The sequence below is a fragment of the Onychostruthus taczanowskii genome, unplaced genomic scaffold, assembly GCF_017590055.1.
Source record: "Onychostruthus taczanowskii isolate IOZ18803 unplaced genomic scaffold, ASM1759005v1 scaffold106, whole genome shotgun sequence".
NCBI lineage: Eukaryota > Metazoa > Chordata > Aves > Passeriformes > Passeridae > Onychostruthus > Onychostruthus taczanowskii.
Genome location: NW_024497186.1, coordinates 806,087 through 833,017, shown reverse-complemented (window position 1 = coordinate 833,017; position 26,931 = coordinate 806,087). Strand labels below are relative to the sequence as shown.

At 46.6% G+C, this 26,931-nt stretch overlaps 1 protein-coding gene across 2 annotated transcripts in view; it reads left to right on the top strand.

The window, feature by feature from the left end:
• Positions 1–26,931, top strand: part of PTBP1 (polypyrimidine tract binding protein 1) — a 27,994-nt gene extending 1,063 nt beyond the window's left edge. Inside the window, exons 2-15 of one of the 2 annotated variants that reach the window (XM_041415416.1) lie at positions 3,314–3,344; positions 12,992–13,070; positions 13,569–13,741; positions 14,689–14,835; positions 15,767–15,937; positions 16,660–16,770; positions 17,076–17,250; positions 18,367–18,441; positions 19,818–19,963; positions 22,480–22,513; positions 23,020–23,112; positions 23,394–23,610; positions 23,842–23,919; positions 24,239–26,931. In XM_041415416.1, coding sequence (XP_041271350.1) covers positions 3,314–3,344; positions 12,992–13,070; positions 13,569–13,741; positions 14,689–14,835; positions 15,767–15,937; positions 16,660–16,770; positions 17,076–17,250; positions 18,367–18,441; positions 19,818–19,963; positions 22,480–22,513; positions 23,020–23,112; positions 23,394–23,610; positions 23,842–23,919; positions 24,239–24,371 — 1,663 coding nt within the window. In that variant the 3' untranslated portion in view covers positions 24,372–26,931. The remainder of the gene's footprint in view (positions 1–3,313; positions 3,345–12,991; positions 13,071–13,568; positions 13,742–14,688; positions 14,836–15,766; positions 15,938–16,659; positions 16,771–17,075; positions 17,251–18,366; positions 18,442–19,817; positions 19,964–22,479; positions 22,514–23,019; positions 23,113–23,393; positions 23,611–23,841; positions 23,920–24,238) is intronic. The other variant, XM_041415425.1, reaches the window with a different exon arrangement.

The following is a 26,931-nucleotide window of genomic DNA, read 5'->3' as shown; positions in this document are numbered from 1 at the left end:
GAGCGGGCGGGGCGGGCGCACCTGGCGGGGCGGCGGGCGGTGATTCACGGCCGCGCTCCCTCCCATTGTCTGGCGCTTCCGCGGGCGGGGGCGGGGGGGCTCTCGCTGGGCTCCTTTTGTGACCGGTTCTCGCTCGCCCAAGTTTCGCTGGGGGGAGGAGGGCAGGGCTCCCTCGCCGCCTCACCTGAGCGCCGCAGGTACAGCCGCGGGCCCGGCCCCGCTGCCGTTGTCCCGCGCAACTCCGGGAAAGAAAACTTCCCTCCCCACGCTGGAACTCGGGGAGTTTCTAGAGCTCAACTTTTATCTTGGGCAGCGTCGATTCCTCTTTAACCACCGCCCGGCGGGCCTCTCTGCGGCAGAGCTCGCTCTGTTTTATCAGAGGATCTCTCTCGAAAACGAGCTCTCCGTACTTCTTTTCTCCTGTCTGGCATGGGTTTTTTTTAGTGATGTGGTTTTTTGTTTCTTCTAGCTAGCAGTAGTTAAAATATTTCCAAAGATCTCCGAGTAAGCAGTTTGATTTCCCAGAGCCGTAAGTACGGGAAGCCCAAATTAGTGTCTTCTCGCTTTCTGCCTCAGAACACTGGTCTGGGCGTAGTCACATGTCTGGGCTTTTTTACACGCTGAAAAGGTGGCGTCTCAGTGTTGTTTTCATCTTAAAACCCGTAAAAGTACTGTATCTTACAATTTTTGCCGTCCAGGATCGCTCTGCTGCTTTTAACCAGTTGCTCATCGAGTTGAATGATACTAAAAAAACCAAAAAAACAACGAACTCAACAGATTCTCAGCAGATGAGATCACACATTCTAGTGGCAAAAATCGGTTTGTTATCAGTGTAGTTTCAGGGAAGACGGATGTTTTGTGCGTGTTGAAGTAGTTGCTGTTTGAATGTAGAAGTTGTAGTGTAACACGTGAGACTCGGTTACCCCTCATCTTTGGGAGATCCCGGTGCAGGATCCGTTTGCCCTGTAAAAGTGTCTCCTGCTAAAACTTCAAAAGCTGCTTCGGAAAATAGTTTTAGGTTTTGCTGAGTTGGCCCCTGGCTGCTCCCATCTCTGTCTTCCGAAAATGATCCTGAGCTGTGCCCGAATGATCCCCTTTGAATAAGTTGCTTTGTTAAAACATGCGAGGAGTCCTTGTGGGCAATCCTGCTTTGGAAAATGACCTGGAGGTTTTACTGGTGCTGCTTAATTTTTCTTCTTATTGCATAGGAATTATCCCAATTTTTCCACAGGAAAAATACTTTTTATGAAGGGCTTTATTGCCTCTTCTTCTGGAAGTGGGAAGAGTTTTAATGCCCTCCTGGAGGCTGCAGGACAGGAGTAGGAAGCTTGGGGTAATTTACTGAGGGGTGTGTGAACTGGAAATACGTTGCATGTTTTTTGAATAAAAATTCTGAAATACTTTTGAAGCTTGTTTCCTGTGAAATGTGTTATCAAGTGGGTTACAACAATATCCCAGGAATCGATAGTTCTTGGCAAATAAAATTACTCTTCCTGTTGCATACTTCTAAATGCCATCCCCTGCTAAGGCACTTTATGTAAAACATTTCCTGTGTGAGAGGCCCACAGGAGGAACAGGAAGTGGGAGAAACTGCTCTGGGGTAAGTTCGGGAGTTTGGGAAATGTGGGGCATTCCCTGCTCTTGCTGTGCTTTGTTGGCAGTAGTTTTTTTTTTTAAGGTTCTGGAAATGCCTGGATTAGCGTTTATGTGCTAGCTGTGGAATGTGCGCTGTGTTTAGGGATGCTGGCTCCTTGAAGTGCTCCATGCAGATGGGTTTCATTAGTTCATTAGAGCTGAGCCTCGAGTGCAGCCAGCCCATCTGCCCGGCGGGTGACCAGCGCCGGGCCCGTGGGGCGGTGTGAGACGCGGCCTTCTCCCAGGACTTCCCTGGAAAACACGGAGCTATGGCGTGGCTTCCCGCAGCAGCCGTTGGACCGGGCTGTGGCTCCAGCTGCAGAGCTGGGTTATGATGACACGGCACGTTGGGGGAAGAGGAAGTGTGAGGAGCTGAGCTGGCTCTGCTGGGGCTGCGGGTCGTTTGTAAAGCTGCGGACATTCGAGCGGCCTAACGAGATCGGACAGGACTTCGGCGCAAGTTATGAATTGCTGCAGGAGGGGAGGCAACAAAAACTAGTAAATGCAAGTTTTCTCGCATTAAGTCACCGTGTAGAGTTGTTCTTGAGTACTTCAGTTTCTGATTGTTGGCTTTAAGAAGGACTGCCGTACCTGCTGTGTGTCCCCCTGCTCTGTGGGGCTGCTGCATGTCAGCTGGCCACTGCTGCATCCTGCGCTCTGCAATTACAGGCAGCTCTTTGAGAGGAGTGGAACCAGGCAGGGCTGTGTCCATGGCAGTCCAGAGGGTTCCTTTCTGCTCTGCATTTGGTGTTGCTGCTTTACAGGGGGTTGGAATTTATTACAAAAAATACAATCACCAGTGCAAGGGTATAACTAAATTCTTAGGCTGTCTGGAGCACTCCCATGAAACAGTAACATGGAGGTGCTCTGAGGCTCTGGAATATCACCCGGGTCCAAGATGCCAGGCTGTAGAGAAGCCATTCTGACTGCGTTAGTGGACATTGGTGTAAAGAGGTGTGTGCTGTGGTTTAGAGTGTTCAGTGCTGAAGGGATCTGGTGTGGTGCTCTTTTTAGTCTTAGGTAATCAGAAAGTCTTGATTTTAGGAGGCTTAAGTGTCTAAGATGGAGTTTAATAACGGGGTGTTTTGTAGAATTGATAGAGGAATCCTGTGTAGGGTGTACCCCAGAATTGCCTCAACCTCTGGGCACTGTGCTGGTCTGGCCCTGCTCTGGCAGTGCTGGCGTGGCATGAGGGCTGCTGTGAGCACTGGCTCCTTCTCTGCTGGGACACAGCTGGGCGCTGTCCCTGGGACCTCTGGAGCTCTGGTGTTGATCTCTCAGCTGTGTTAGAGCCTGCTGGGGCTCTGTGGGTGTCGGGGACAGGAACCTCAGAAGGGGATGTTGGTGACAGAGCTGACTCGTGATGCTTTTCCTCTCGGTGTGGTCAGAGTTGAGGTTACATTGCTGGGCTCGGGGGGGTTCACCCCCACCTCGTGCCCTTGCAGGAGGTGCAGGTGCTGCTGTAGGGAGTGGGAAGGCTGCAGTTTTCTGGCACTGCTGGGTCTTGGGTCTCCACCATCACCATCTAATATTTTTTCCTTGTATAAACTGTCCTTGGCTCACCTGCAAAGACAACTGTGCACTTTGACTTGCTTTTTTCTTACTACTGTAAACTATGCTGGATTTTTGTGGCAAACCTATCTAACTTTTTTAATCCTTTTCTTTCTTTTTTCTACAGCATTGTCCAAGATATAACAGTTGGTACAAAGGTAGGCACTTCTCACTTTTTCTCTCTTTTTACACTGCTCAGCATCTGACCTAGTTTTAGCCTCACCAAATGTAGATCTTCAGCTGTAAAGGGTTATTTCTGGTACCACATAAATTGGTTTTAACCAGAAGGTAATTCAGTTTCATGTGCATTTAAAACTTACGATATGGCTCAGCATTTAGCTCTTGTCATGTAGGCATTGATGATCAACTTTATTGCACTTAGAAACAGCCCTTTCCCTTGCTGAAATGTCAAGCCATGCTTGTTACTTGTGTGCTAGACAATGCTTCTCCATGAAGAAACTGGTCCTTTTCCTTTGGAGAACTCCATTTCCTTTGTTTGTGTGAATTCCTGCTCAGTTATATGTCAAAAATCCTTCTGCCACAAAAGGGAGGGTTTAGCAGCTGATTTTTATCTCCTGTGGGTACAGTAAATATGACCTTTGCCCTTCTAGTCTCAGGTTTGGAAAGGGCAGCCTTAGCCCTAAACTCAAAGTGCTGACAGAGGCTCCTTATCGGCCATGGGTGGCAGCAGCTCACGGGATCAGCACCGGTGCCGTGAAACGCCGAGCTGCAGTGGGCAAGGCCAGAGTGGGCTGGAGGGGTAGGGTTTGATTTGGCCAGTGTTGTAACTCTGGGGTCAGGACTGCAGTGAACTCAGCCCTGTGTGTGTGTTGGCTGAGTGGCACACGGGGAGGCAGTGACCAAGGGCTGCCCCTCGGAAGGGCCAGGGAAGTGATGCCGTGGAATGGGACAGCTGTGGAGCAGAGCTGGTGCACTGGGAGCACCAGCAGCCCTACAGAATGGGGTAGGAGCATCACACAGAAAGTGCTGTCGGCCAGCAGAGCTTTGTGTTGGAAGTACAGAATGAGCTGTGTTAAGCACAGACAGCCTGGCAGTGCTTTAGGGGTCTGAAGGGGCTCTTAACAGCTGTGGGAGAAAGGTTGCTCCTACTTTTCCCCCTGCAGGAATCTCAAATTTGAATTAATGGTAGTGTCTGGTTCAGGTAAAAATGCTAACTGATGCAAGGAGCTCAGTTTGCCATCGGATGCGAGGAGGAGAGGCTTGAGCATGGACAGTAAGGTTGGTTAATAGTTCATAGCCATTATGAAAGCTGGACCAAGGCATCCCTAGAGCAGTTGGATACAACATCTACTGGGAAACTGGTTAATGTTGGTTAAGGTCCCCTGGTTTTTAACAATGTGTAATTTGTAACTCTTAGAAGTGGTTTTACATAACTAAACGTAACCAGGAAGCTTCTGAAACTGTAGTTTTAGATCTCAGTGAAGCTTGGAATTTTGGGGTGTGGGATTGCCCACCTCATTGCACCCATCTGGGGGGATTCCAGACCCTGGTTGCAGTCAGATGAGGTCTGGGAGCAATCCCCTCTGAGTGCCTTCACCTCTGGCATGGCACAGCATTGTACCCACAACTGTGCTGGTCAGAGAGCAGGTAGGGAGGGGTGAGACTAAATTGTGCATGGAACTCGAGGTTTCTTGTCAAGTCAGACAAGGCAGGTTTAAGGAAAGTTGAATCTAAATTTAAAGAGTGGCAGAAGCAAGCAGGAAAGCTGAATCATCTTGGTAAAGGTAAGCTTTCAACTGATTTTTGCTGTAGCCACGTTGTCTGATTGTGTTTAAGTCATTGAATGTGCAGGTGTAGCTCTTGTAATAGGATTCCCTTTGTTAGTGCTGGGGTGTCGTGGGTTTCTGTAGATAAATTGGAGTCTGTGCATTTGAGATCAAAGTGAAGCTTCTCCTGTGCTCCCATCCTCTGCCTGGGTCAGCCACATCAGCTTCCCCTGCTCTGGGATCCAGCACAGGCTGAGGTGTCCATTCTGTCACCTGTGCTCATGAGATCTTCCTGGCTGAACTGCCAGGTCACCCATGGAGATCTGAGCTGGAAAATGGTTTTTAATCTGAGGTGTAAATTTACTCATTCCTGATGTGTATGTACACAGAAGGTAGGAATTTGTTTGGGTGTTGGAAGATGACAGTCCCCAAAATCTCTCAGCTCATGCCATGCTCAGTGACATGCTCCTGAGCCCCCAGTAACCTTGTCCATGATCTGATACTGTGACTGGAATGTCCCAAAGCTGGCTCAGACAAGTAGGAAAAGTGCCTGTGAGTCAAACCACTGCTGGGCAGTGTGTCACAGCAAACTCCCAGTGGCCCCTTGGTGTCTTCTTGCTGTGAGTGTTGAGCTTAACTTGGAAGTTGAAGACTTTATGAAAGTCAGTTTTTTTCAGTTTGCTCAACATTATTGCTTTAAAAGGCAGGCTGCTGGCATTAAAAAAAATTTTCTCACATCCTTAATTTACATATCAAGAGTATTTACACCCACTTACTAATTTTTCCGAGGTCTTAATTAAATTTAGTTTCTTTAACTTAAGAAGTCCCCAGGTGTTCCAAGGGCTTACTCTTCTAAGTACTGTACTGCCCAATGGTCTTGTTTTTAATCAGGTGTAATTGTAGTAGCCATTCCAGGCTCCTTAGTTTAAAGTGTATGAATTTGTTTAGGAAGCTCATTGCCGTTCTGGTGTGGGGATTCCTGATGCACAGCCCTCTGGAATGTCCTGCAGATCAGAAACACATGATCTAAGTCTTATTTCTTCCCGTAATTTCACTGCTGTCTGAAGAGGAAGTATGTATGGCCCTAAGATGGAGGCATGGTGTTTGAGCTCTGAGGTGCTCTTTGACCCTGCAGTTGCCTCTTGCAAGTAGTCTGATCAAGGTCTCACTCTGTTGTGTCTCTTTGCCCTTTGTTTAATTTCCCTGCATATCACTGTTCCTTCACACTCTGAGCAGGACTAGAGAGAGGATGAACTGTGACACGTTGCTGTTCTTTAAGTGAAATTGCATTTTGGTGATTGGAAAAGTCTCAGAATAGTTTAGGTGCTGAATAATCCCATAGTTTCTTGGCTAAGTCAAGCTCTGCTTGAAAGATTTCCCTTCCAGAAACCAAAAGTGCAGTTGTGTGGCGTTTGAGAAGTTAATTTTTAAAACAGGCTTTGCTGGAGTGTGATACAGGCTGACTGCATAGAAGTGATTTGTGGTGAAGCCAGGATCTTTGCCATGGGAACAGTAATTATGGCTTCAGGCAGTGGGCCAAGAATGTTGTGAGGAAATTCCAGTCCCCTCCTATGGTTTTAGTTAGAGGCTGCAACAAGCTGGCTCTTGTGGCCTCCCCATCAGGCGTGAGCACACATGGGAACCACATGCTGGTGGCAGGGGACAGGGATGGCAGTGGCTGCTGGGTGGCATCAGTTCACCTGGGTGTGCCAAACAGCTCCATCTCACCTGAGAGTGCTGCTTGCTGCTTTGTGCACCTGGGTCATGTATCTGTTAATAAAATGGTTTTAGAAAACACTGGGTTTAAACCTCAGGCCTGCTTTGACTTAAATCTGTGGTGATTAAAAAAAAAAAAAAAGAATATGTATTACATGTGAGCTCACTCAACTTCAATCTGTGGTGATTAAAAAAAAAAAAAGGAGAACATTTATTACATGTGAGCTCACTCAATTGCACATTTTGAAGTTGTAGGGATGGACTCTGGTCTCTGACATCTGTTTCAGGTACTGTCAGACTGGAAAACGCAGGTATGTTGGTGCTGCATTTGTTGTCCTCTCACACCAGCAAGAAGAGGAAGTATTATTTCTTTACTCATTCCCCATGGCTCTGGTACAACGCTTCCAAGCTTCCTGTGAGAACGCATTGAATGCTGTGCCCAGCTGGGCCAGTGTTTGAACCATCCCATTTGTGGTGCTGCCTCTGCACAGCCACAGTTCAGGTGCAGTTGTGCTGCCTGCAGAGTTCCTGCTAAACCCGTGTGTTCCACTGGCCCTCTGACAGATGGGGCAGAAATGTCCTTCCATGAGTTCTGTGTTCCTGGGGTGACTCATCCAGCACAATTTCTCCCTGATAGGATTTCTGTTGAGCTTTGCCAAGGCCTCTCTGCTCCGTGGCAATGACTTGAAAACTCAAGGTTGAGCAGTTAAATTTCAGCTTGGGAGCGGTGGATCATAAAGCCTGGGCGTGTGCTGCCCTACTGAGCCAGCATGACTGCATTGCTGCAGCACTTGGAGTTTAGGAATTTTGGGCTATTTAAACTGGCCACACCTTTTATTTGCTCAAAGGGCAGGTTTGTTTCACAGGGTGTCTCCATAGTAGCAAAGACTGAGAAGGAAAGTTAGGAGGGGCTGACGGATGAGTGGGTTGAGGATCCGGCTTTGCTGTGAGGCTGGTGTGTGCTCAAGCTCTAATAGAGCTCATTGCCAAAGCACACAGGGTGAGCAGGTGCAGCACTAGAGGGTCTGGTGGCTTTTAGGAACTCCAGGGCCTGTCTGCAGCCTCTACAAATGGTGCTGGCACTTGGAGCAGTCCTGTGTGAGGAAACTGCAATGCTCTGACCATCTCACCCAGCTTCAAAGGGGCTGGGAGTTTGTGTGTGCCACTGGGAATCCCAGTGGGGAGCCTGCCATTGGCTCTTTGTAGGATATCAGCCTCAATCTTGTCCAGAGGGAGGCTGTAACAGTTTTAAAAGCCTGAAGTGGCAGGTGACTGGTGTTTGGCTGAGCAGAGTGTGGGTTGAAAATAAGTGTCCCCTGTGCCTGCCAGATAGGCTGATGCCTCTGCCACAGATCCACTGTCCATGGAATATGCTGACTGCTGGGGTGGACTTAATTTGATTAATGGTATATGTGTTCTTCTGTTTGAATTGGTACATCAGCCATGAGCAATGTAGTGAAATAAATTGATCCCAACTGTTTTGGTTCTGATCAAATGATAAATTGTGTGTCCGGTGTGTGAGTGACACCGAAGTGGGAGCAGCGTCACACTGTGGAATCTTGAAGTTGTTTAGTTGTTGTGTGTTGGCTTTAACTTCACAGCTTCCTGGAGACTCTTGGGGATGCAGGTGTGTGTGTGTGTGTTCTTCAGAAGTGTTTCACAAAAAAAGTTGACTCATGTTTTGTTTGTGACCCAAATTGGAATGTTTTTCACACTGCTTTAAATGACTAAAGAGTGCTGGAGGCAGGAGAGGGGAATAGAGGGGAAACATAAGTGAGCTGTGCTGGACATGAGTCTTTGGTGGAAGGCAAGGAAAACTGGCATCCTTCCTAGTAGTTTAAATTTAGTTCCATTCTTGAATCTCGAATCTCTCAGCAAAAAATGTTGGAATGTAACATGAGTGTGATGATGATGTCATCAGACTGGATTTCTCTTAATAGTTTCTTCACAGAGATTTGAGCTGTGAACTGAAGGATCAGAGCATTCCTGCATCCCTCTGGGACTGACCTCGGACAGCCCCTGATGAGCCATTTGCTCCTCCTGTGCTCAGAGGCATTTTCTTGCCTCTTTGATCAGAGCAGAGGGTTTTTCTGAGCTCAGTGGTCTGACTCATTTTTTTGAAAATATTACAGTGGTCTTGTATTTGCTCTACAATATTTTTCCAAATTTAGAGAAAGTGAAGAACAGCAATGCCCATGTGCTCTGGCTTCTTACAGGACAGATTTCTTTTGATTTCTTTTCAGAGCGGGTTTCCAGGTGCTGCTGCTCCCTGCTTTGCTTTCTGTAAGTGCCTGTTAGTTGATGGCCTGCTTGCCTCCAACATCCACCTTTTCTCTCTCAAAGTACTGCTATCCCAAGTCTGTCAGAGCAGTGTAAGGTGCTCCACACCCAGTTCTGCTATTCTATAAAGTTTCCTCATTGAAGCAAGGAGAGAAACAGCTTTTTGTAGATCTTGAGCTTGACCAGCCTGTGCCTTCTGGTCTTTTTGGTCATTGTCCCCTTCCTTCCCACGTGGTCCTTTTGCCTTTGCTTTAATTTTGCTTTCTGCCTGAAAGTTGATTAATATCATGTGTTTGACTTGAAATAAATATTTTTATGGTGGTTTAGCTTGTGTTTGTTTCTAGCCTTTTGCACAGGCAGGATGCAGTTGACTTACTGTAATCCATTTAAAATAAGTGCTGGATCTTAAGTAGATAAAGGATTATATAGGGCAGCTGGGAATTCCTGTAGCACTTCTAGGTGTGCTGATAGAAGCTGAGACAATCTCTGGCTTCATTCCAAAGTGTTGTAAGCCAGGTAAAATCCTACTGGCAATGAGGCAATATGTAGTGTGAGTATGTGTGTATGTATGTGAGTGAGCTGTTGCTTTTTGAGTAAGAGCCTGGACAGACTAAAAATTCTTAGGCTTTACTTATTAAAACTTTAAAGCAAGGCTTAGAGTTTGGGGCGTGGTCAAAAATACAACTAGGGGAGATATGAAATGTTAAGCTGTACCTTGCAGCAGCCTGTCTCTCCCTGAATCTGAAAAGAGAATGAGGGAATTGTTGGCAGCAGGGCTGCCTGGAGCACGGTGTGTGATTAAATTAGTGCAGCTTGGGCAAGGGGCCTTCTGTAGCCAGGAGCATCAGGCCAGAGGAGGCTGCTGGCATGGAAACCCCTCCCAGCAGGGTTTCCCTGGTGCCAGTGTGCTGCTGACTGGGGATTTGGGTGGTGGAAACAGCCTTACCCTGCTCTAGGTAGGATCTGGCTGTGTAACTCCAGAAGTGGTGGTTGTTTTTAATCAACAGGAAGGGGAGATTTGTTAGTTCAAATGAGGAATTTGATGTGCTGCGAGTGCACTGTGGCTTCTGTTAATCTCATCATAAAAATACCAGCTGTAAAAGAATGGCTGAGCAGAAATGTCAGTGTAATTAATGCCTCTGTGAGAGGGATGGGAGCTGGGGGTTGGAGAATTGTGTCTTGAAGTGCAGCTGGGCCTCCCTGAACGACTCAGAGGGAGTGCAGCAGGGAGAGAAGCAGTGCTGTGGGTGGGTAGAGGTGAGCACCAAGCACCCTCACAGCCCTTGGCTGGGTTTCTTCCGTTTTAAACCTAAATTAAATTCTATGAAACTTCAGAATCAGTAACTTCTCTCCTGTCTTTCCCAGTATAATTCAAAATACCCAGTGGGCACGTTGTTGGTGAGAACCTCTTCTAAACCTGTTCAACCAACCAGGCTTGCTTTGGTTCCTCTGCCTCTACTGAATTGAGTACTTGGTATGAAACATTTGAATTTATATCAAGATTTTAAAGAAACTCTTTAGTGTTTCTTACATGTACTGAAAGAAAAGACAGAAAAGAGTCTGGAAAGAGACTGGTGATCCCTGCAGTATAAGGGCAGAGAGCTGATGGAGGCTGTTGAGTGCTCATTACTGTGGGCATGGTCATAGAGAACTGGGTTTCAGTTTGCCTCGAGTTTGGTTGTTCCAAAAAAGCAACTATTTCCTGTGGTTATCCAATATCAGCTCCAACAGGAATGGGGGAAGAACTCCCACCGATGAAAAGTCGTGGTTCGGCTGGGGAGGCATGGGCAGGGCAGCACAGGGTGACCATGACCACCAAGGCTCCTTGGGGCACTGGGTCTGCTCCTCTCACACTTCAGCAGCCACTCCTGCGCTGGGAGATGTGGGGAATAACTTCTGTGTGACAGCACAGTGCTGCATGTACTGTCTGTGAACTTCTGTGTGTGGAGAAAAGACTTCGGAATAACTGCCTCTTTCCAACCATGGCAGTCTTCCCTCCTCGTTTGCACATACTTCCAGCTGGGAAGCTTACAAATTGACTGCTGCTGCTTTTGATGTTGAACAATCATCCCCCCTCTGCCTCCCGGCTCTGGTCACAGTGGGCAGCACAGGCTGCCTCCAAGATAAGAGGGGAGTGGATTGGAAATTGCTCTCCTTAAAGAGACATAAACATGTGGAGCCTGGCTGCAGCGACATCCTTGTCATCCCTACCTGTGAGGAAGTTAAAATGTGTATTTTAAACGAGCCATTAGGAAAGCTAAATTCTTTCCATAATGGTATAAATGCTTGTTTTTCCAGTTTATAGTTTCCTAGTGTTGCCTCCGTGAGAGCCAAATATGTGGCTCATTTTCCCAGCATTTCCATGATGGATTGCAGGAGCTGCCTACTATGTTTGCACAGACACACCAATTTGTACTGGAAGAGTTCTGGATGTGCAGAATTTTACAAGTTAATATTTAAGAAGATGTTTGAAAGCATTCAAGTCCCGTTAAGGCCTGATGCAAAGGCTTTCATGAAGCCAGAAACACCTGGTTATGTGGGTAGGGCTGTATTTTGGTGAGTGGTTCTTGTCAGTAGTTGCCAGGTGTATCCCAGGCCGTGGCACAGAAAGCCATACCTGGAGTGGCAGCAGCAGTGCAGGCACAAGAGTGTTCTAGCAGCAAACCAGAGGATTTTTTCTAGCCTTGGAATTATGCCTTAATTTGAGTCATCAAAGGATGGGATCACAGTCTAATAGCCTCCCAGCCCAGCTTGCCTCTTGCTGCACTCAGGAATCGAAGTGCTAATTAGAACAGCTGTTAAAAGGCCCATTCCTAATGACTGTGCTATGTGAGGAGGAGGAGGCCCAGGCCAGAGCCTTGGTGGGAGCTGGTCAGCGCTTGCAGGTGACCAGCAGCAGCTCATGAACAGTGGCTTGGAACCTGGCCTAATTCTCATCTTCGGGACATCAAAGTCCTTGAAGCCTCTTTGAAGAGCTGACAGTGAGTAGTCAAACGAGAAATTCAAGATTTGAGGGGGAAAGAAAAAAACCCAAACCGTGTGTCTGTAGCTGGGTGTTCTGGGGCTCTCGGTGACCTACTTTCCCAGCCTGTCTGCTGGGGGAGTGCACAGAGCTTTTGTTGTTGCACGGCTCCTGTTTCTGCAGGTGCCACCAGATACAGGGCGTGTGGAAGATAAGGGTTTCTGGTGCCATGGTGTGGAGCAGGGTATGTTTCCATTGAGGTGGGTGGGAGCTGCCAAGGCAGGGATGAGTTCTGAGCTTTTTTCTGTCAATGAAAGCTTTTTGCTGTGGCGCCTCTGCGGAAGAATAATGTAAAAAATTATGAGAAAGTGCTCTTGTGTGTTAGATCTGTGGTATCATGTTTGCTCACAGTTCATAATGGAATTCAAAGTCTTCCATGTAATTTACTTGAAATTAAGCCATGCTGATTGTAAGATGTGTATGCAAGTATAGATTGTGCTAAGAAGTCATTCATAGGCTTGTTTGCTTTTGTCTTAGTAATGTTTTTTTTGTGTCTACTACTTGGGTTGGACCAGTCCTGGTCAGTTGAAGTGATTTAGGTGACTTTACAGGGAATGCTGTATCAGAAAATACCTTGTACCAGGTCAGGGTGCTCCAAACTCTGTCCAGCCTGGGCATGAACACTTCCAGGAATGGGGCACAAAATGCACAGCTTTGATTCATAACTGCCAAGTCATTCCCAAATAGTTTTGGCAGCTTCAGAGTGAAAATTCTGTGGGATGGGAGTAGTCAGAAACCTGTTTTGCCACGTATGACAGGAGAAGGTGCCTGTTGGTGCACAGCACTGCGTGTAGTGGCTTCACACAACTCAGCAGCACTCCAGACCTGAGATCCCTAATGCTGAGCTGAAAAGAGATACTGGACAGTGCTGCTCCATTACCAAACTGGATCTGACTGATATTTAATTCATGGAGGTGAGCTTCACTGCCCACTGTCAGTATGTTTTCACTTACACTTGTGTTCAACTCCTCTCCAGCTTTCTCAGTTGTTCTGCTTTAGGAGTGCCTGGATAGAATTGAGTAAAATGCTGTCCATTTACCTGTCATCTGTTCTCTTCCAGCGGGCAGCTGAGGAGCTTTTCTCTCCTTGTGTTACTACTAACGGACCCTTTATCATGAGCAGCAACTCTCCTTCTGCAGGTAATATTGCATGGAAACAACCCCAGCCATTTATAAGTACTGCAAGGAGGCCTGGATTTTCCTTCTTAGTCATAATTTTAAAATCTCTTCATTTTTAGTACTTACTAGGCCTTTTGTGGGATGGTGCTGAATAATAATAATAATAAATGTCTGCCAACAACACTAGGCTAGGTGAAAAGGAATAAATCTGGGGTTAGTGGCTCAGACCTGCACTAAAAATATGGGTGGGTAGGTGTGTGCTTTACACAAACTAGGAAATGGCCACTTGAGAATTTATTCCATTGCAGTGGCACTTGGCTGTGTCACTCTCATCGTGCAGTTTGGGGGACAAAAAGAGTAAAACCATGTGTCTTCAGACTCAGGTGAACTTAGACTAGGGAATTTCTCTGTAATAGTGCAGTAACTGGCATGGCAGCTGAGCCTGTGGGTCAGCAGTGGGAGATTCATGCTTCTTCTTCCAGACCCTTCTCATCAGCAGTAACTCTTGCTTCTTAACAGCTAATGGAAACGACAGCAAAAAGTTCAAAGGTGATAACAGAAGTGCCGGGATCCCATCCCGAGTAATCCACGTCCGCAAGCTCCCCAGTGACGTCACGGAGGCAGAGGTCATTTCTTTGGGCTTACCCTTTGGAAAGGTCACCAATCTTCTGATGTTGAAAGGAAAAAACCAGGTATTGTCTCTGTAACTGCAAGCATGGATTGTGTCAGAGGCTTGATAAGTTTGTCATCAGGAAACCAGCTCCAAGTTGTTTAAACAGCTGCCGTGTGTTACGAGTCAATAACTTCTGCATACTCTTATTTTACTTTTCTGTGATTATCCCATGAGCTGTAGAAAATACCACTTTCAGGCTGCAGAAGGAGCTCAGTCCATAATTACAGGTTGTCACTTATAATTAGCGTTAGGCCTGGTTTGGAAATTGCAGGCCAGGGATTATTTGAACAGCAGTGCTATGAGTTGGCCTTTTTCACTCAGGCTTGCTTGACAGCTGAGTTACCACTGTGTAACGTGGCATATTGAGGACACCTTTACAGATCTAGTAAATGAGCTGGGTATGGCTGAAATACTCTTGGGTAATGGGGGCGGTGTGCAGTAATTTGGTAACTAAAATTGTCTTGCAAATTAAGGAGTAAAAAAGCAAGCCAACTTTAATAATTGCTTAAAATATTGTCTTTAATCTTAATTATGAAAAGGTGCCTCTGATATATTGCATGGTGTGATTATATGCAAGTGCTTGCTGCTGTGACTTGCTACAATCCCTTCCATTTCTCTTCTGAAGGAGAGAAGCCCCTCAGGGTGTGGGGCAGTGTGGGGGTTTCCTGCCTTGGAGAGAAAGGAAGAGTCTGGATTGTTGCTCTGTTTTTGTGTTCTTGCAGACATTTACATCTAAGTACACACAGCATAGAGATCTTAGGGTGAGACTGAAGCTTTGCATTAAATCAGTCTGGAGAGAGAAGATCCCATTTGTTCTACTTTTAGTTGGATTTTAAACAGTTTTATGTGCAAAACCACGTGTAAATGCAATTGTGAAAACCCAGTCCTGTTAGGGCTCTGCCAGAGGTTTGGGGTGACCTGGTGCTGTCCTGGTGTGACGTGTCTGTGTTGGGTTTCACTTCCCAGGCTTTCATAGAGATGAACACAGAGGAGACAGCCAACACCATGGTGAACTACTACACCACAGTCACTCCGGTGCTCCGGAGCCAGCCCATCTACATCCAGTTCTCCAACCACAAGGAGCTGAAGACAGACAACTCTCCAAACCAAGCAGTCAGTTTGTTCTCTGCATTGTTATCCCAGGGAGAGGGGAGGGACACACAGCCAGATCTCTGCTGCTGGCTTGAGATCCATGGACTTGAGTAACATCTGGTGCTTTAGGGTGTTTGTTTCTAATGCTTAAAAGATTTCTATTGAGTGCAGCCATGATGGGGTGGAACTCACCTGTGGCAGAGCACAGCTGGTAGGTGCTGCTTTGAGGTGGCAGCACCTGAACCCAGCAGGTCTCAAGGCTCTGAGCCCTTAAGGGTCTCTGTACCACACACTCTGCAGAGGGGAAAAAAATTCCTAGTTTCAGCTCAGCCCCTTTTGGCAAATTTTAGGACAGAAACACTGGAAAGAAGTTCAAGTGTTGTGGCTCTTCATCAGGGGTGGCTGCCAGTACATCCCCTTTGCTCTCACTTTTCAAGCTGATTCCAATCAGGATCAGAGCACCCAGTGCTGTGCAGATGGAATGCTGCTGTTGGGTGCCTCTCACAGCTGGAGCACGAGTGTTCTGTGTGTTAGGGGGCGCTGCAGACCCCCAGGCACTTCTCACTTCTGGATCCCTGTGGCAAATGTGCATCAGTCTTTCAGTCTTGTCACCTTGTCTAGGATTCTGGAGATGGATTCAGAAAAGCCCTGGTTTTCCCTTTTTCTAAAAAATGGGATAACATTGCTGCATCAGTTTATGCAGAGCAAGGTTGTGCCATAGCATAGGTACTGCATGGTTGATTTAGTTGGTATTTTTGCCTTGCCCTTACTGGTTGGGGTGGTTTTTATTGGCTCTGTCTCAAATGTCCCCCAGCCTTTGGAGCAGCACATGGCTGTTCTGCTCACTGCTGAACCCAGCAGGCTGTTTGCAGAGAGGGAGCTCAAGGAGAGCTTGACTGTGTGTTTTTTGGAAGCAGAAGTGTGGGTCTGACAGTTTTTTTTGGTCCTGCAGCGTGCCCAAGCAGCTCTGCAAGCCGTGACCCAGGTGCAGGCCGGGGCTGTGGCGCTGGCCGCCACGGCTGCGGCCGTCGATGCAGGGATGGCGATGGCTGGCCAGAGCCCTGTCCTGAGGATCATTGTGGAGAATCTCTTCTACCCTGTCACTCTAGATGTTCTGCACCAGGTAAAACGTGTCACCACAACTGCTTGAAGATTGTTCTGGAGGAAGGGGCAGCAGTAACTGGTGTGTTGGTGTAATTGCAAAGTCTGTGGTTTGTGTTTGTACAATGCAAGTTCTGGACAGAGCTGTTGGGCTTCTCTGGAGACCATACACTTGCAGGAGGTGCTGCTACTTTCAGTCCCCCACTCTTGCATGATTTTAATTTCCAGAGATTTGAGTCCTAGTCCACTTTATTGGATCAGTTACAGATCTTCAGGTTGTCTTTAGGTTTAGCAAAAGTAGCTGATCCTCATCCTTCTGCTGGGGCTGGGGAAACAAATACACTGTCCAGGAGCTGTGTAGGCAGTGGCCATTTTGGAAAGTTGCCTCTGTCTGCTGTGATTGCTTAATGTTATCTTCATATTTAAACTGCAAGCTTGACTGCATTTAAGAATTCCTGAAATTCCTGGAAGAGGTTGAGTTCCTGAAGGTGTTTGTGAATATTCCTGTTAATTAACCCAGAATAAACAAACTGTACTTAGGGAGCAGCTCAGCCACTCCGATGCGTTCTAGGCTGATGCCATGATGCCAGTCAAGCAATGCCCACAGAGTGGTTTAAAACCTTCAGGGCTGCAGTTGAAAGCTGACAGGCTGAAAAGACTTTTGTTTCTGCTTGTAATAAGAGATCAATATAAAATTGTCTTGCTGGAAATGTAATAACAAGATACACAAATATTATTTTGCAGATCTTTTCCAAATTTGGTACAGTCTTGAAAATCATCACATTCACGAAGAACCACCAGTTTCAGGCCCTGTTGCAATATGCTGACCCCATGAGTGCTCAGCATGCCAAACTGGTGAGTGCTGCATACCTGGATTACTCTCACTTGGGTTTGCCTTGTGCAATCCAAGTTCAGGGTGGGCTTTGGGGTGGGCTGACACCAGCATTACCCCAAGGACAGAGCATGAGTGGGAGGGAATTGCTTCCATATGCAAATTGGAGGCTGCCAGAGGGGCTGAATGAAGCAGAGCTGTCTCCACATGAGATACCTGTTCTCAGGTGGAGTCATGGGATGGCCTAACACCTTCCCTCTCCAGAGAGCAATTGCTGTGAGCTTGGTCTGAATGCATTTGGGTGAGGGCTGGCTTTGTTTCTTTGCAGTCTCTGGATGGACAGAACATCTACAACGCCTGCTGCACGCTGCGCATCGACTTCTCCAAGCTCACGAGTCTCAATGTAAAGTACAACAACGACAAGAGCAGAGACTACACCCGCCCAGACCTGCCCTCTGGGGACAGCCAGCCCACTCTGGACCAGACCATGGCAGCTGCTTTTGGTGAGTGTTCAGCAAGTGGGAACAGGACAAATCCAGCTGATGTGTATGTGTGTGTCATATTGAACCCCCCCACCCACACCTCCCTGCTTTTTTTCATTCTCACTGTGCTCTGAGAGGTGCTTGTTGGGCCTTGTCCTTGCAAACACCACCTGGGCTCGCTCTTTCCAAAGGTGCCTTATCTTGCACTAACTGTCTGCATGCACACCCTTTGCATATTTGCTATCTGAAAGTTAGGTCAAGTTATAGTTATAATTCAGGCTAAAATGCTGTTAAGTTTTATTTCTTTTTTAGATTGTTATGGTTAAGCTCTAAATTTAGGTGTAAGTCAAGTTAAAGTACTTTTAAGTTGAAGTGTTGAGCTTTAGGCAGCATTCCTTTTCATCCTTGTTTACACTGTTTTTACACACACACATACCTAGATAGACTTCAATTCCTTTCTGTTTTGATTGCCTGGATTTTGTTTGGTTTTGTTTCTTGCTTGCTTTCCCGTGTTGTGCCTTAGTTGTCCTTTGTAAGTAGAGTGAATCTTGCCAATGAATCTTGCCAATTTTTGTGCTTTGTAGTTTAATTAAATATAACTTTTGCTTATGTATGTGGTCAAAAACTTCGGATAGAGTGTAACTGAGGCAGAACATTTGGGGATCATTGAGGATCAGATTAATGCCAAATCCCCTGGTCGGTGCCTCTGGTGCCACCTGGTGTTTGCCCAGGAATTGTTTTGGTGATCTCTGGAAGTCCATTGTTCCGGGAGAGACATTTAGGGTTTAGCTTTCAACTAAATGCTTCTGTTGAAGGACAGGTCAAGACATTTTGGCTAAGTTTAGGGAGGTTTAGGTTAGATATAAGGAAAAAGTTCTTCACCCGAGGGTGGGTGGGCACTGCACAGGCTTCCCAGGGCAGCAGTGGTCACAACACCAAGCCTGACAGAGTTAGAGAAGCATTTGGACAACGCTCTGAGCCACGTGGTGGGATTGTTGGGTCTGTCCTGTGTAGGGCCAAGAGCTGGACTTGAAAATCCTTGTTGGTCTCTTCCAACTCAGAATATTACATTGTTCTGTGAAGTTTAGAGTTTTCCTGCTGTTTGGCATCTTTTTACAATGTGTCTGTCTTTCCCAGGTGCCCCAGGAATAATCTCTCCTCCATATGCTGGAGCTGGCTTTCCTCCTACTTTTGCCATTCCTCAGGCTACAGGTACTGTATTTCGTAAGTTGAAATTTTATGTAGGTTTTCTGTAGCTGGAGCATCTTCATGTTTTAAATCAAAGTGTAGTGATGGTTTTGTTTGGGTTAGCCATGTAATTGTTAGCCATGTAAATGCTGGCATTTAGACATGGAAGGGACTGATGATCCAGTACATCACCTCAGCTAAGAATGCTGTGTGCAGCTGCAGCACCTCTGGGCAATGTCCTGGTGATGGGAAGAAAATGCATAAAGCAGGATGGGAGAGACAGTAAAGGCAAACTTTGAAATAATATAGGGAAAGTGGTGAGGAGATAGAAGTTCTTGTGCATTGAATTTCCTCATGTCATTACAGGGGTTGGAACCTCTCTTTGACATCTGTAAATGTGGTCAGAAGCAAGGAATCTGTCAATTTTTTTCCTAAATATTTTGAGAAAGCTGGTATTTAAAGTGAACTTGAAAGTTCACAGCTCATGCTGTAGGTTACAGATCAGGGTCAGAAGCAAGGAATCTGTCAATTTTTTTCCTAAATATTTTGAGAAAGCTGGTATTTAAAGTGAACTTTTAAAGTTCACAGCTCATGCTGCAGGTTACAGATCATTGCTGCTTCCAGAAGTAGGCAAGGGTCTGAAAACTGGAGGTGCTGAACATGCTTGCAGGAGTGCCAGCCTAAACAAGCCTTGCTGAGGTTTTCAGCATTCCAAGCAGTGTTGGCTCTCTGGGAGCATGATGGAATTTCCTTGCTTATGACAAACAAGCAGAGTGGGCTGTTGAGGTGTTGCTGTTTTGGCATCATCCAGCCCTGCTGAGGAAACAAGAAGGGTTGCTTTGGGGGTTAATCCATGGAATTGACTACTAGCAGTTGTTTCTTGAGCTCTAAAGCTCTTGCCCTTGAAGGGCTGGTACAGGAGGTGCCAGCTGGTACTGGGAGCTGTCTAGGAATGCCTGTCAATCCAGCTGCAGTGGTTCCCAGTCAGGAGAGCTGGGTGATGGTGGCACAGGGTACCTGGTGGTTTGTATGTGTGATGAGAGCACATTGTGCATGCCCTGGTTGGACAGACCCTCCCCATGCCCCGTGTGTGACACCTGCCCTGCACAGCAGAGCTGAGGCTTTGTGCTCATCCGCTGCTTGTGAGTGCTCATCCACGCTCGAGAGTGCTGAGGCACCTGCTCAGCACCAGGCACTGCAAGAGCAAATCCTCTTAGAAACCAGAACATTTCCTGCAGCACCAGAAGCGGAGGCTCCTGTTGCCCTTAGGATTCCATGGGCACTTTTGGGCATGACGACTTGCATGGTTCAGAGGGTGTGCTGTTCTCCCTTCTGGTGCAGCAAATACACTAGAGTACGTGCTGTTAATTCTTTACTGGTTAATATTCTTTAATTTCCAGGCCTGACAGTTCCAAGTGTTCCTGGAGCACTAGCTCCTTTGGCTATTCCAGCAGCAGCTGCGGCGGCTGCAGCAGGACGGATTGCCATTCCCGGCCTGTCTGGGACAGGGCACTCCGTGCTGCTGGTTAGCAATCTGATCCCAGAGGTTAGTGCAGTCCTAACTTTACTTTTTTTTTTCTCCTTCCTGTTATCTCTGCTTTCACTTTCTGAACACGGATTGGGCTGAAATTCATTGAAAGTGAAATCCTGCTGTAGCCAAAGGAAGCGGCACCGCTAGAGCAGCCGCTGCCGTGCTCTGACAGCCCCAGGTGCAGGGCAGAGCAGTACTCTAGTTGCTGAAGGGAAATGGGAAAGTCCATCTCAGATTGAAATTGCTCTTCCTTGGTTCAAAGCCAAGGATGCTGCCTGCCTGCTCTTGTCCCCCAGAGACTACAATGCCTGTCCCTTCCTCCCTCTTCTGTGTGGAGTCTCCCCACCATTCCCATGGAATAGTGTCATTTGGGTCACAGAGTAGCCATGTCCATTCCTTTCCCTTGGCATGTTGTAGTTTTTAATACATTAATTCAGAACTACAGAGAGGCTTCATGCTGACCTTTGCTCTTTCTGTGTAGTGTCTGGATCCCTGCTAGCTTGACCCTGTACCTGTGCAGTGTTTCCTCTGCCATGTGCTTGCACATTTCCCCCTTCCAGGATTCCTGGAAGTTTTTCCTTAGCTAAACCCCTTAACAGCTCACAGTTTACATTTTCAATTCTACTTTACTGAGTGAGTTGAAATATTTGGATTTCTCTAAAAATAATGCAAGTAATATTTGAACAAAAACCTTGTTTAATGAAAGACAGCACCATAAGGGAATTGGATACGGGGGGCTTGAATTTTCCTTCAGTCAGCCCCTGGATCTGGTTGGATTGAAAGTGTAGAACCTCTGGTGTTCAGCAGAGTGATGAGGCTCTGCTGAGGAGCTGTAACTGGTGGGACTGTGCACACACGTTAATAGCACTTTGCAAAGCTGTAAAACTTACCAGTGATGGCAGAGTCACCACAAAACCTCTTTGGATCAAAGGGGAAGCCTGGATGTGATGAATGATCAAAATGTTTAACTCCTAATGAGATGAACCAATTGGATCGTGTTTCAGACTGCTCTTACCTGTCATTGCTGTTCTCTCCAGGGCATGAAATAACAGCAGGGGCTGTGGAACAGTTTTGGGATTTGCTGCTTGTGCTGCCTGGAAACTGCTCTGCCATTCCAGGGACTCTCATCTCTGGTTTGTTCTACCATAAGCCCTGATAATTGCAGGCATCATTATTCCTGACCAGTGTGATGCTTCCAAGTGTGTGTTCCCAGGAAGCTGTTGGGTGCCTGGATGGTAGTGGCAGGACAAGGGGCTGTGCTGCACCTCTCAGATTTCTCACAGCTCTGTTTAGGCAGGAGCAAGCAGTTACTTCATGCCCTGTGGTTTTTTTGAGGAGCTCTTCACTCTCCATCCAGCTTGTCTTTGGGCTAGAGAGACTTTGGGACTTGGACTGAAGCTGTGAACTAACAGACATGAAACTTTTTCCACTGCCTGTATAATCAGTGTTGTAGAAACTTACCTGTGCCACAACCAGTTAGTAAAGAGACAGTATTGCCTGGAGTGACTGCTCTGCCATGGGCTTTTCCTGAGTGGGAATCATGGGGGCTGAAATGGCTCCTTTTTTTCTTCCACAAGACTGGGAGCTGTCCACACATCTCAGCTTGTGGTGACCCAGCACTTTGAGTTTCTGCACAGTGAGGTCAGGCCACAGAGCAGGAAGGGAACAGTCCTCTGCAAACAAGGTACCAGCTCTTTTATCTGAGTACTTCCAGCAGACCTTGGAGTGGGATTTGTGGCAGTGCAGCTGCTCATCCACATGATCTGTTTGTTTAAAGCAGTGGTTGATATCCAAGGTGGACATTCCTTGTTTCTTTCCAGCCAAGTATTATGGATTGCTTCCTGCAGTTCCTGACCCCAAAGCAGCAATTGAAGCTGTTTGTGACTTGGTCCATGAAGTTAGTAGTCGTAAACAGAGAAAATACTTTTAGTCAAATTTCAGGGAATGCCATTGAATTGGTTATTGCAGCCTGTGGAAGTCACTCTGGGGGGATACTGTCTCTTACTCCTTTGTATATCTGAAGTAAAAATGCCTTTTCTTTATCATTGTGTTCCACTAGGTAAAACCTATTAACTGTTTCTGTAAGCAAGTTATTGTATGTAGAATTCTATAAATCTGACTGATGGAACACTACATATTCCTTATGTATTTACTGACCTGTGTTTTTTGCTACTTTTTTCTTTTCTCCCCATCCCTGAATTTTTTTTCTTCCCCCGATCCGGAATTTCTTTGCCAACTGACTGCACGGTACTTCTGCTTCCTGTTGTTGCTTGAAACAAAAAAAAAAAAAAAATAAAAAAACCATTCCCCTTCCAAAAAAAAAAAAATAAAACAAACCCTGCTCTTCGGAAACCAACCTGCCCTTCAATATTAACCATCTTGAAAACTTCATCATCCATCAACCAATTTCGCCATTTCCTGCGGGGACTCTGCCCTTCCTCGTTGTGGACGATTTGTGCAACCTCGCTCTCCCCTTCGATTCCTTACCTCTTCCCTGTCCCTCCGCTGCCTTGCTCTGCTGTTCTCTAAAGAGAGTTACACCCCAATGCCTCTTTATTCTTTTCGGTATGTTATTATTCACACTTTTTATTACCTTGTTTTTCATTTATTTGAGATTACTTTTTGATACTTCAGAAATGTACAGTTTGCAGTTTGCCTTTTTTTATTTATTTATTTTTGAATGCATAATTTTGGTTTTACATTGTTTACTTAGTTTGCTGTTTAATTTAGTTTGCCTTTGGTTTTGGTTCAGTTCTGCATGGGTTATTGCTTTGCATGTCTTTGATAAGAGTTTTAAATTGTGAGAGCATGCGAAATTGTCCAGTCTTCTGGCAGTAAGATTTTGGCTTTTTGCTGAAACCCAATGTCTTTTCTTTAATGTATTGTTCCATTATTATTCTGCTATATAAGAATTCCCTTAATTAGAGCAGAATATGTAGCCATGGTTGGAATGAGATCAGTTCTGGTTGGGAATGGATGTTTTTGCTGTTGGATTGATTAGCTGATGTTAAGTTGAATTAGACTTTTTGTTTCCCTGCCTAAGACTGTTCTTGTTTCCTCCCTCTTTGAAGGAGTCTATGGTGACGTGCAGAGGGTGAAGATTTTATTTAATAAGAAAGATAATGCCCTGGTTCAGATGGCCGATGGGAATCAGGCCCAGCTTGGTAAGCTTGGCAGGGTCAGACTCTGGGGCAGTTAGGGACAAAATGGGTAGTTGCAGCTTTCTTTTTGGCACTTTCTTCTCCCAAATGTATCCAGGCCTTGTGGGATGTGGCTCTGGGGCTGGGGTGGCTGGTGGGTGCGAGAGGGATGTAGGCAAAGAACACAGTGAAGCAGAGGGACCCTGCAGGGTGTGGTGTCTGCAAGGGCAGTGAAATTCTGGCCTTGAATTCATGTCTGGACAAAACTGAAGTACCCTGCAGTCAGGTGTGTCCTCCCCTTGCAGCCATGAGCCACTTGAATGGGCAGAAGCTCCACGGGAAGCCGATTCGTATCACGCTGTCCAAGCACCAGACAGTGCAGCTGCCCCGTGAGAACCAGGAGGACCACGGCCTGACCAAGGACTATGGGACTTCTCCTCTACATCGTTTCAAGAAACCAGGCTCCAAAAATTTCCAAAACATCTTTCCTCCTTCTGCCACTCTTCATCTGTCCAATATTCCGTAAGTGTCAGCAGGGAGAGTTCCTGTGTGGCTGGGTATGGAAGTGTTTGCAGACTCAGTGTGAGGGCAGCTCTGTTGCTGTCAGGAGAGCTCCCCCAGCTCCCTGTTCCATTGTCTTGCCTTGCCAAGAGGCTGCTGGTAGGGAATTTAGAAAACTCTCATGAAAACTAGTTTGTTGAGATTACCTTGGTCTGTCAATGTCTGTTTGACTTGGAAATTTTTTTGTTTCAGACCTTCAGTAACTGAAGAAGACCTTAAGTTGTTATTTTCAAGCAATGGTGGGATGGTCAAAGGATTCAAATTCTTCCAGTAAGTGTTTTGTATTATGTCCTCTCCTTATTCTGGGCTTTTCCTATGGGAAGGGTGGAAGCACTTGGTTCCAGTGAAAAGGTGAGCAGAATCCTTACTAACAGTGTTTGACTGTGGAATAAAGAATTCCTGAGTAACCTTGGGTTGAGCACTGAGTGAGCAGTAGGGCTGCATGTGCTTGCCACAGAGATACTCCTGTAAGAAGTGAGTGTGCTGCAGGTACCTGGGGGTTCATTCTGTGCTGGATGGGAGAACTTGGATCAAGTTGGGGAAGCTCCTGCAATGGATCTAAACGTGCCTGAAACTTGTGTCTTGTCAGGAAGGACCGTAAAATGGCTCTGATCCAGATGGGCTCTGTGGAAGAAGCCATTCAGTCCCTCATTGACCTCCACAATCATGACCTGGGGGAGAACCATCACCTGCGTGTGTCCTTCTCCAAGTCCACCATTTAGAGCTTGAGAAGGCCTGAGTAAAAATGGACTTGACTTAAAACCTCTGGGGTTCAGCCTTGACCTTAAAAGGCTGGACACCAGGGTTTCAACTTCCATCATTCCAGAAAAAAAAAAAAAAAGCCACTTTAAAAATGCAGCTGAAGTGACCTTAAAAGACCAGAGATTTTATTTTTTTAAAGAGAAATCAGTTTACCGGTTTTTAAAAAAAAAAAAAGAAAATTAATTCCTCTTGCTAACCTTGCGGTGATGGGTAACAATCTTGACTGTTCCAATAAAAATCACAAGTTCAAGTTTACACAATGGAACCTGCTCTGGGAAATTCCCCTCCCCTCCTGCTCCTCCTCCCCTAAAAAGCAGATCCCAACAAGTTTTATCAGGTTTCACATTGATGCCTTTTTTCATTTCCTTACCCATCCATGCCTTGAAAGACCTAAAACCACTGTGTGAATTCACTGTAGCGCCTTGGAGTCAGGATTGTGGTGACCAGGAGCTCCCAACCTGCCCAGCACAACACTCGGTTGCGTTGATCCCACCTTACCTGTGCACCTGCTGTCCTGTGCCTTAAACCTTCTACTTCTTTGGGGAAAACATCCGAGCTGCAGGGAGGGGATGGGCAGAGCTGAGGGGGGGAGCGGCTCTGGCTGACGATCAGCCGGGGGAGCTGGCAGAGTGGATAAAGGAAATTTTTGGGCTGTGACTCGGGGCAGTCGTTCCCCGCTGCCCCCTGTGTGTGTGTGTCTCGATCTCCACCTGTGCCCTGTGCCACTTCCCCAGTCTGCTCGTGGGTCATTGCCACCTGCAAACTCAGGTGGGAGTTACCTGAGAGCCTTTGGCTGAGCAAAGGTCTGGGTGGGGGAGCGTTCCCAAGGCCAAATCACATTCCAGTGTCAGGAGCGAGCCCGCGCGCTCTGCCCTCACAGAGGGACAAAAGAGCCGCTGTGGGACACTTGTGAAGATGAATCAGTTTGTCAAAATTGTGTGTGTATATACCTAAATGCTTGGCTAGGATTTGGAGAATCCTTGGATACCCCACAATTAGAAAGGTGCCTGCAAGAGGTACCTTTGTGCCCCTAATTGGAGATTAACGAGGCTGCTGTAGCTCCGCCGTCGTTCTTAGAGCATGTCTTCAGCATTTGAGCTTTTGTTTGAATCCTTGTATTATACTTTGATGCCGTTGCTGTCCTCTGTGCCTAGCAATATTTCCAGTTGACCAAATATTCTAATCTCTTTATATGCAAAAGAAATAGTTTTAAGTACCTTTTATAGAATGATAAGATGGTATAAACGTAATCTAAATTTACTCCTTTGTGGTATTACCCGTGTATACTGTACTTTATTTTCTTTGTTTTGTAATTGAAGCTGTAGGGCAGGAGTAGTTTCCAGGCTGAGGTCGTGGCTGAGGATGAGCAGAGCTGAGGGTGTGAGAGAATGAGCACAAACAGCTCAGAAATAGAAGGAAAAGGACCCAGGCTAAAGATTTTTTACCTTTTGAACCTATAAGCCCAGATGTTGTTCTAGGAAGGGAATTTATTAAAAGTAGAATGCAGCAGATCAGTTTTTCCCAATGATACAACAATGTTTATTTTTTTTTTCTGGCTTACAACTCTTTCCCGGGCCATTCTGCCTTCTATTCCGTGTGATCCGATGTTGCCTTACATTTCCCTCTAACCTGCAACCTGTTCGGATGCAAAATAACAAGAATCTTGTACTTTTTTTCAGGGTTTTTCTGCAAATTGTGGACCAAAGTTTGTTTTTTAATTGTCTTAGTGTTGCAAGTTCTGATTTCCTTGCTTGGTGTGGGAGCTCTTGACTTGCCTAGCACTGAGTGTTTGGAAAAGTCTTAACTTTCTGTAGTTCCTCCCTGGACTCTCAAGGATATGAATTATGCTGGAGAAGCATGTGAGGTCCGAGTGAGAGCCCACCTGGTGCTGTGGTGTGCTGGGTACCCCCGAGGAGGGCAGACCCTGCTGACAGCATCACCCCAGCTGCTCTTGGGTACCTCTAAATCTGTGCTGGAGCCAGGGATCTGCCCCTGCAGAGCTCCCCAAGGCCCTGCCACCATCCTGTACAGCCGGGGGTCTCTGTGGCTTGTCCCCTCCCTAGTGAAACACCTCCCACAGGGGACCCAGCCCAGCAGCACTGGGGTGACTGGTCAGTGCCCCCCATCACCCTCCCCAGCTCTGGGGAGGCTCCCGGGGCCGGGCCCTGGCTGGGACACTCGGGGTGTCCCATGGAAATCACAGATGGATTTGGGGTAACCAGCCCCCCCAGTACGGCGGGCGCTCCCTTCGGATCCTGTGTTTGCATGTAAAGAATGTGAGTAACTAAGGGTGTACATATTTATAATTTTTTTATACCTGTTGTAAGACATGAGGGGCAGCAAAACCCAGTTTTTTATGGTGACCAGATGTATTGTATATTTTGATAACAGCAATTCCAGGTTCAGTATTGTGGAAGGTGGGTGGGGAGGGGAAGTGTATACACCATCAGAATTCCATTGCCTCTTTCAAAGAATGTTTGTAATGCAAAATGAAATGAAATTAAAACTATTTTATAACAA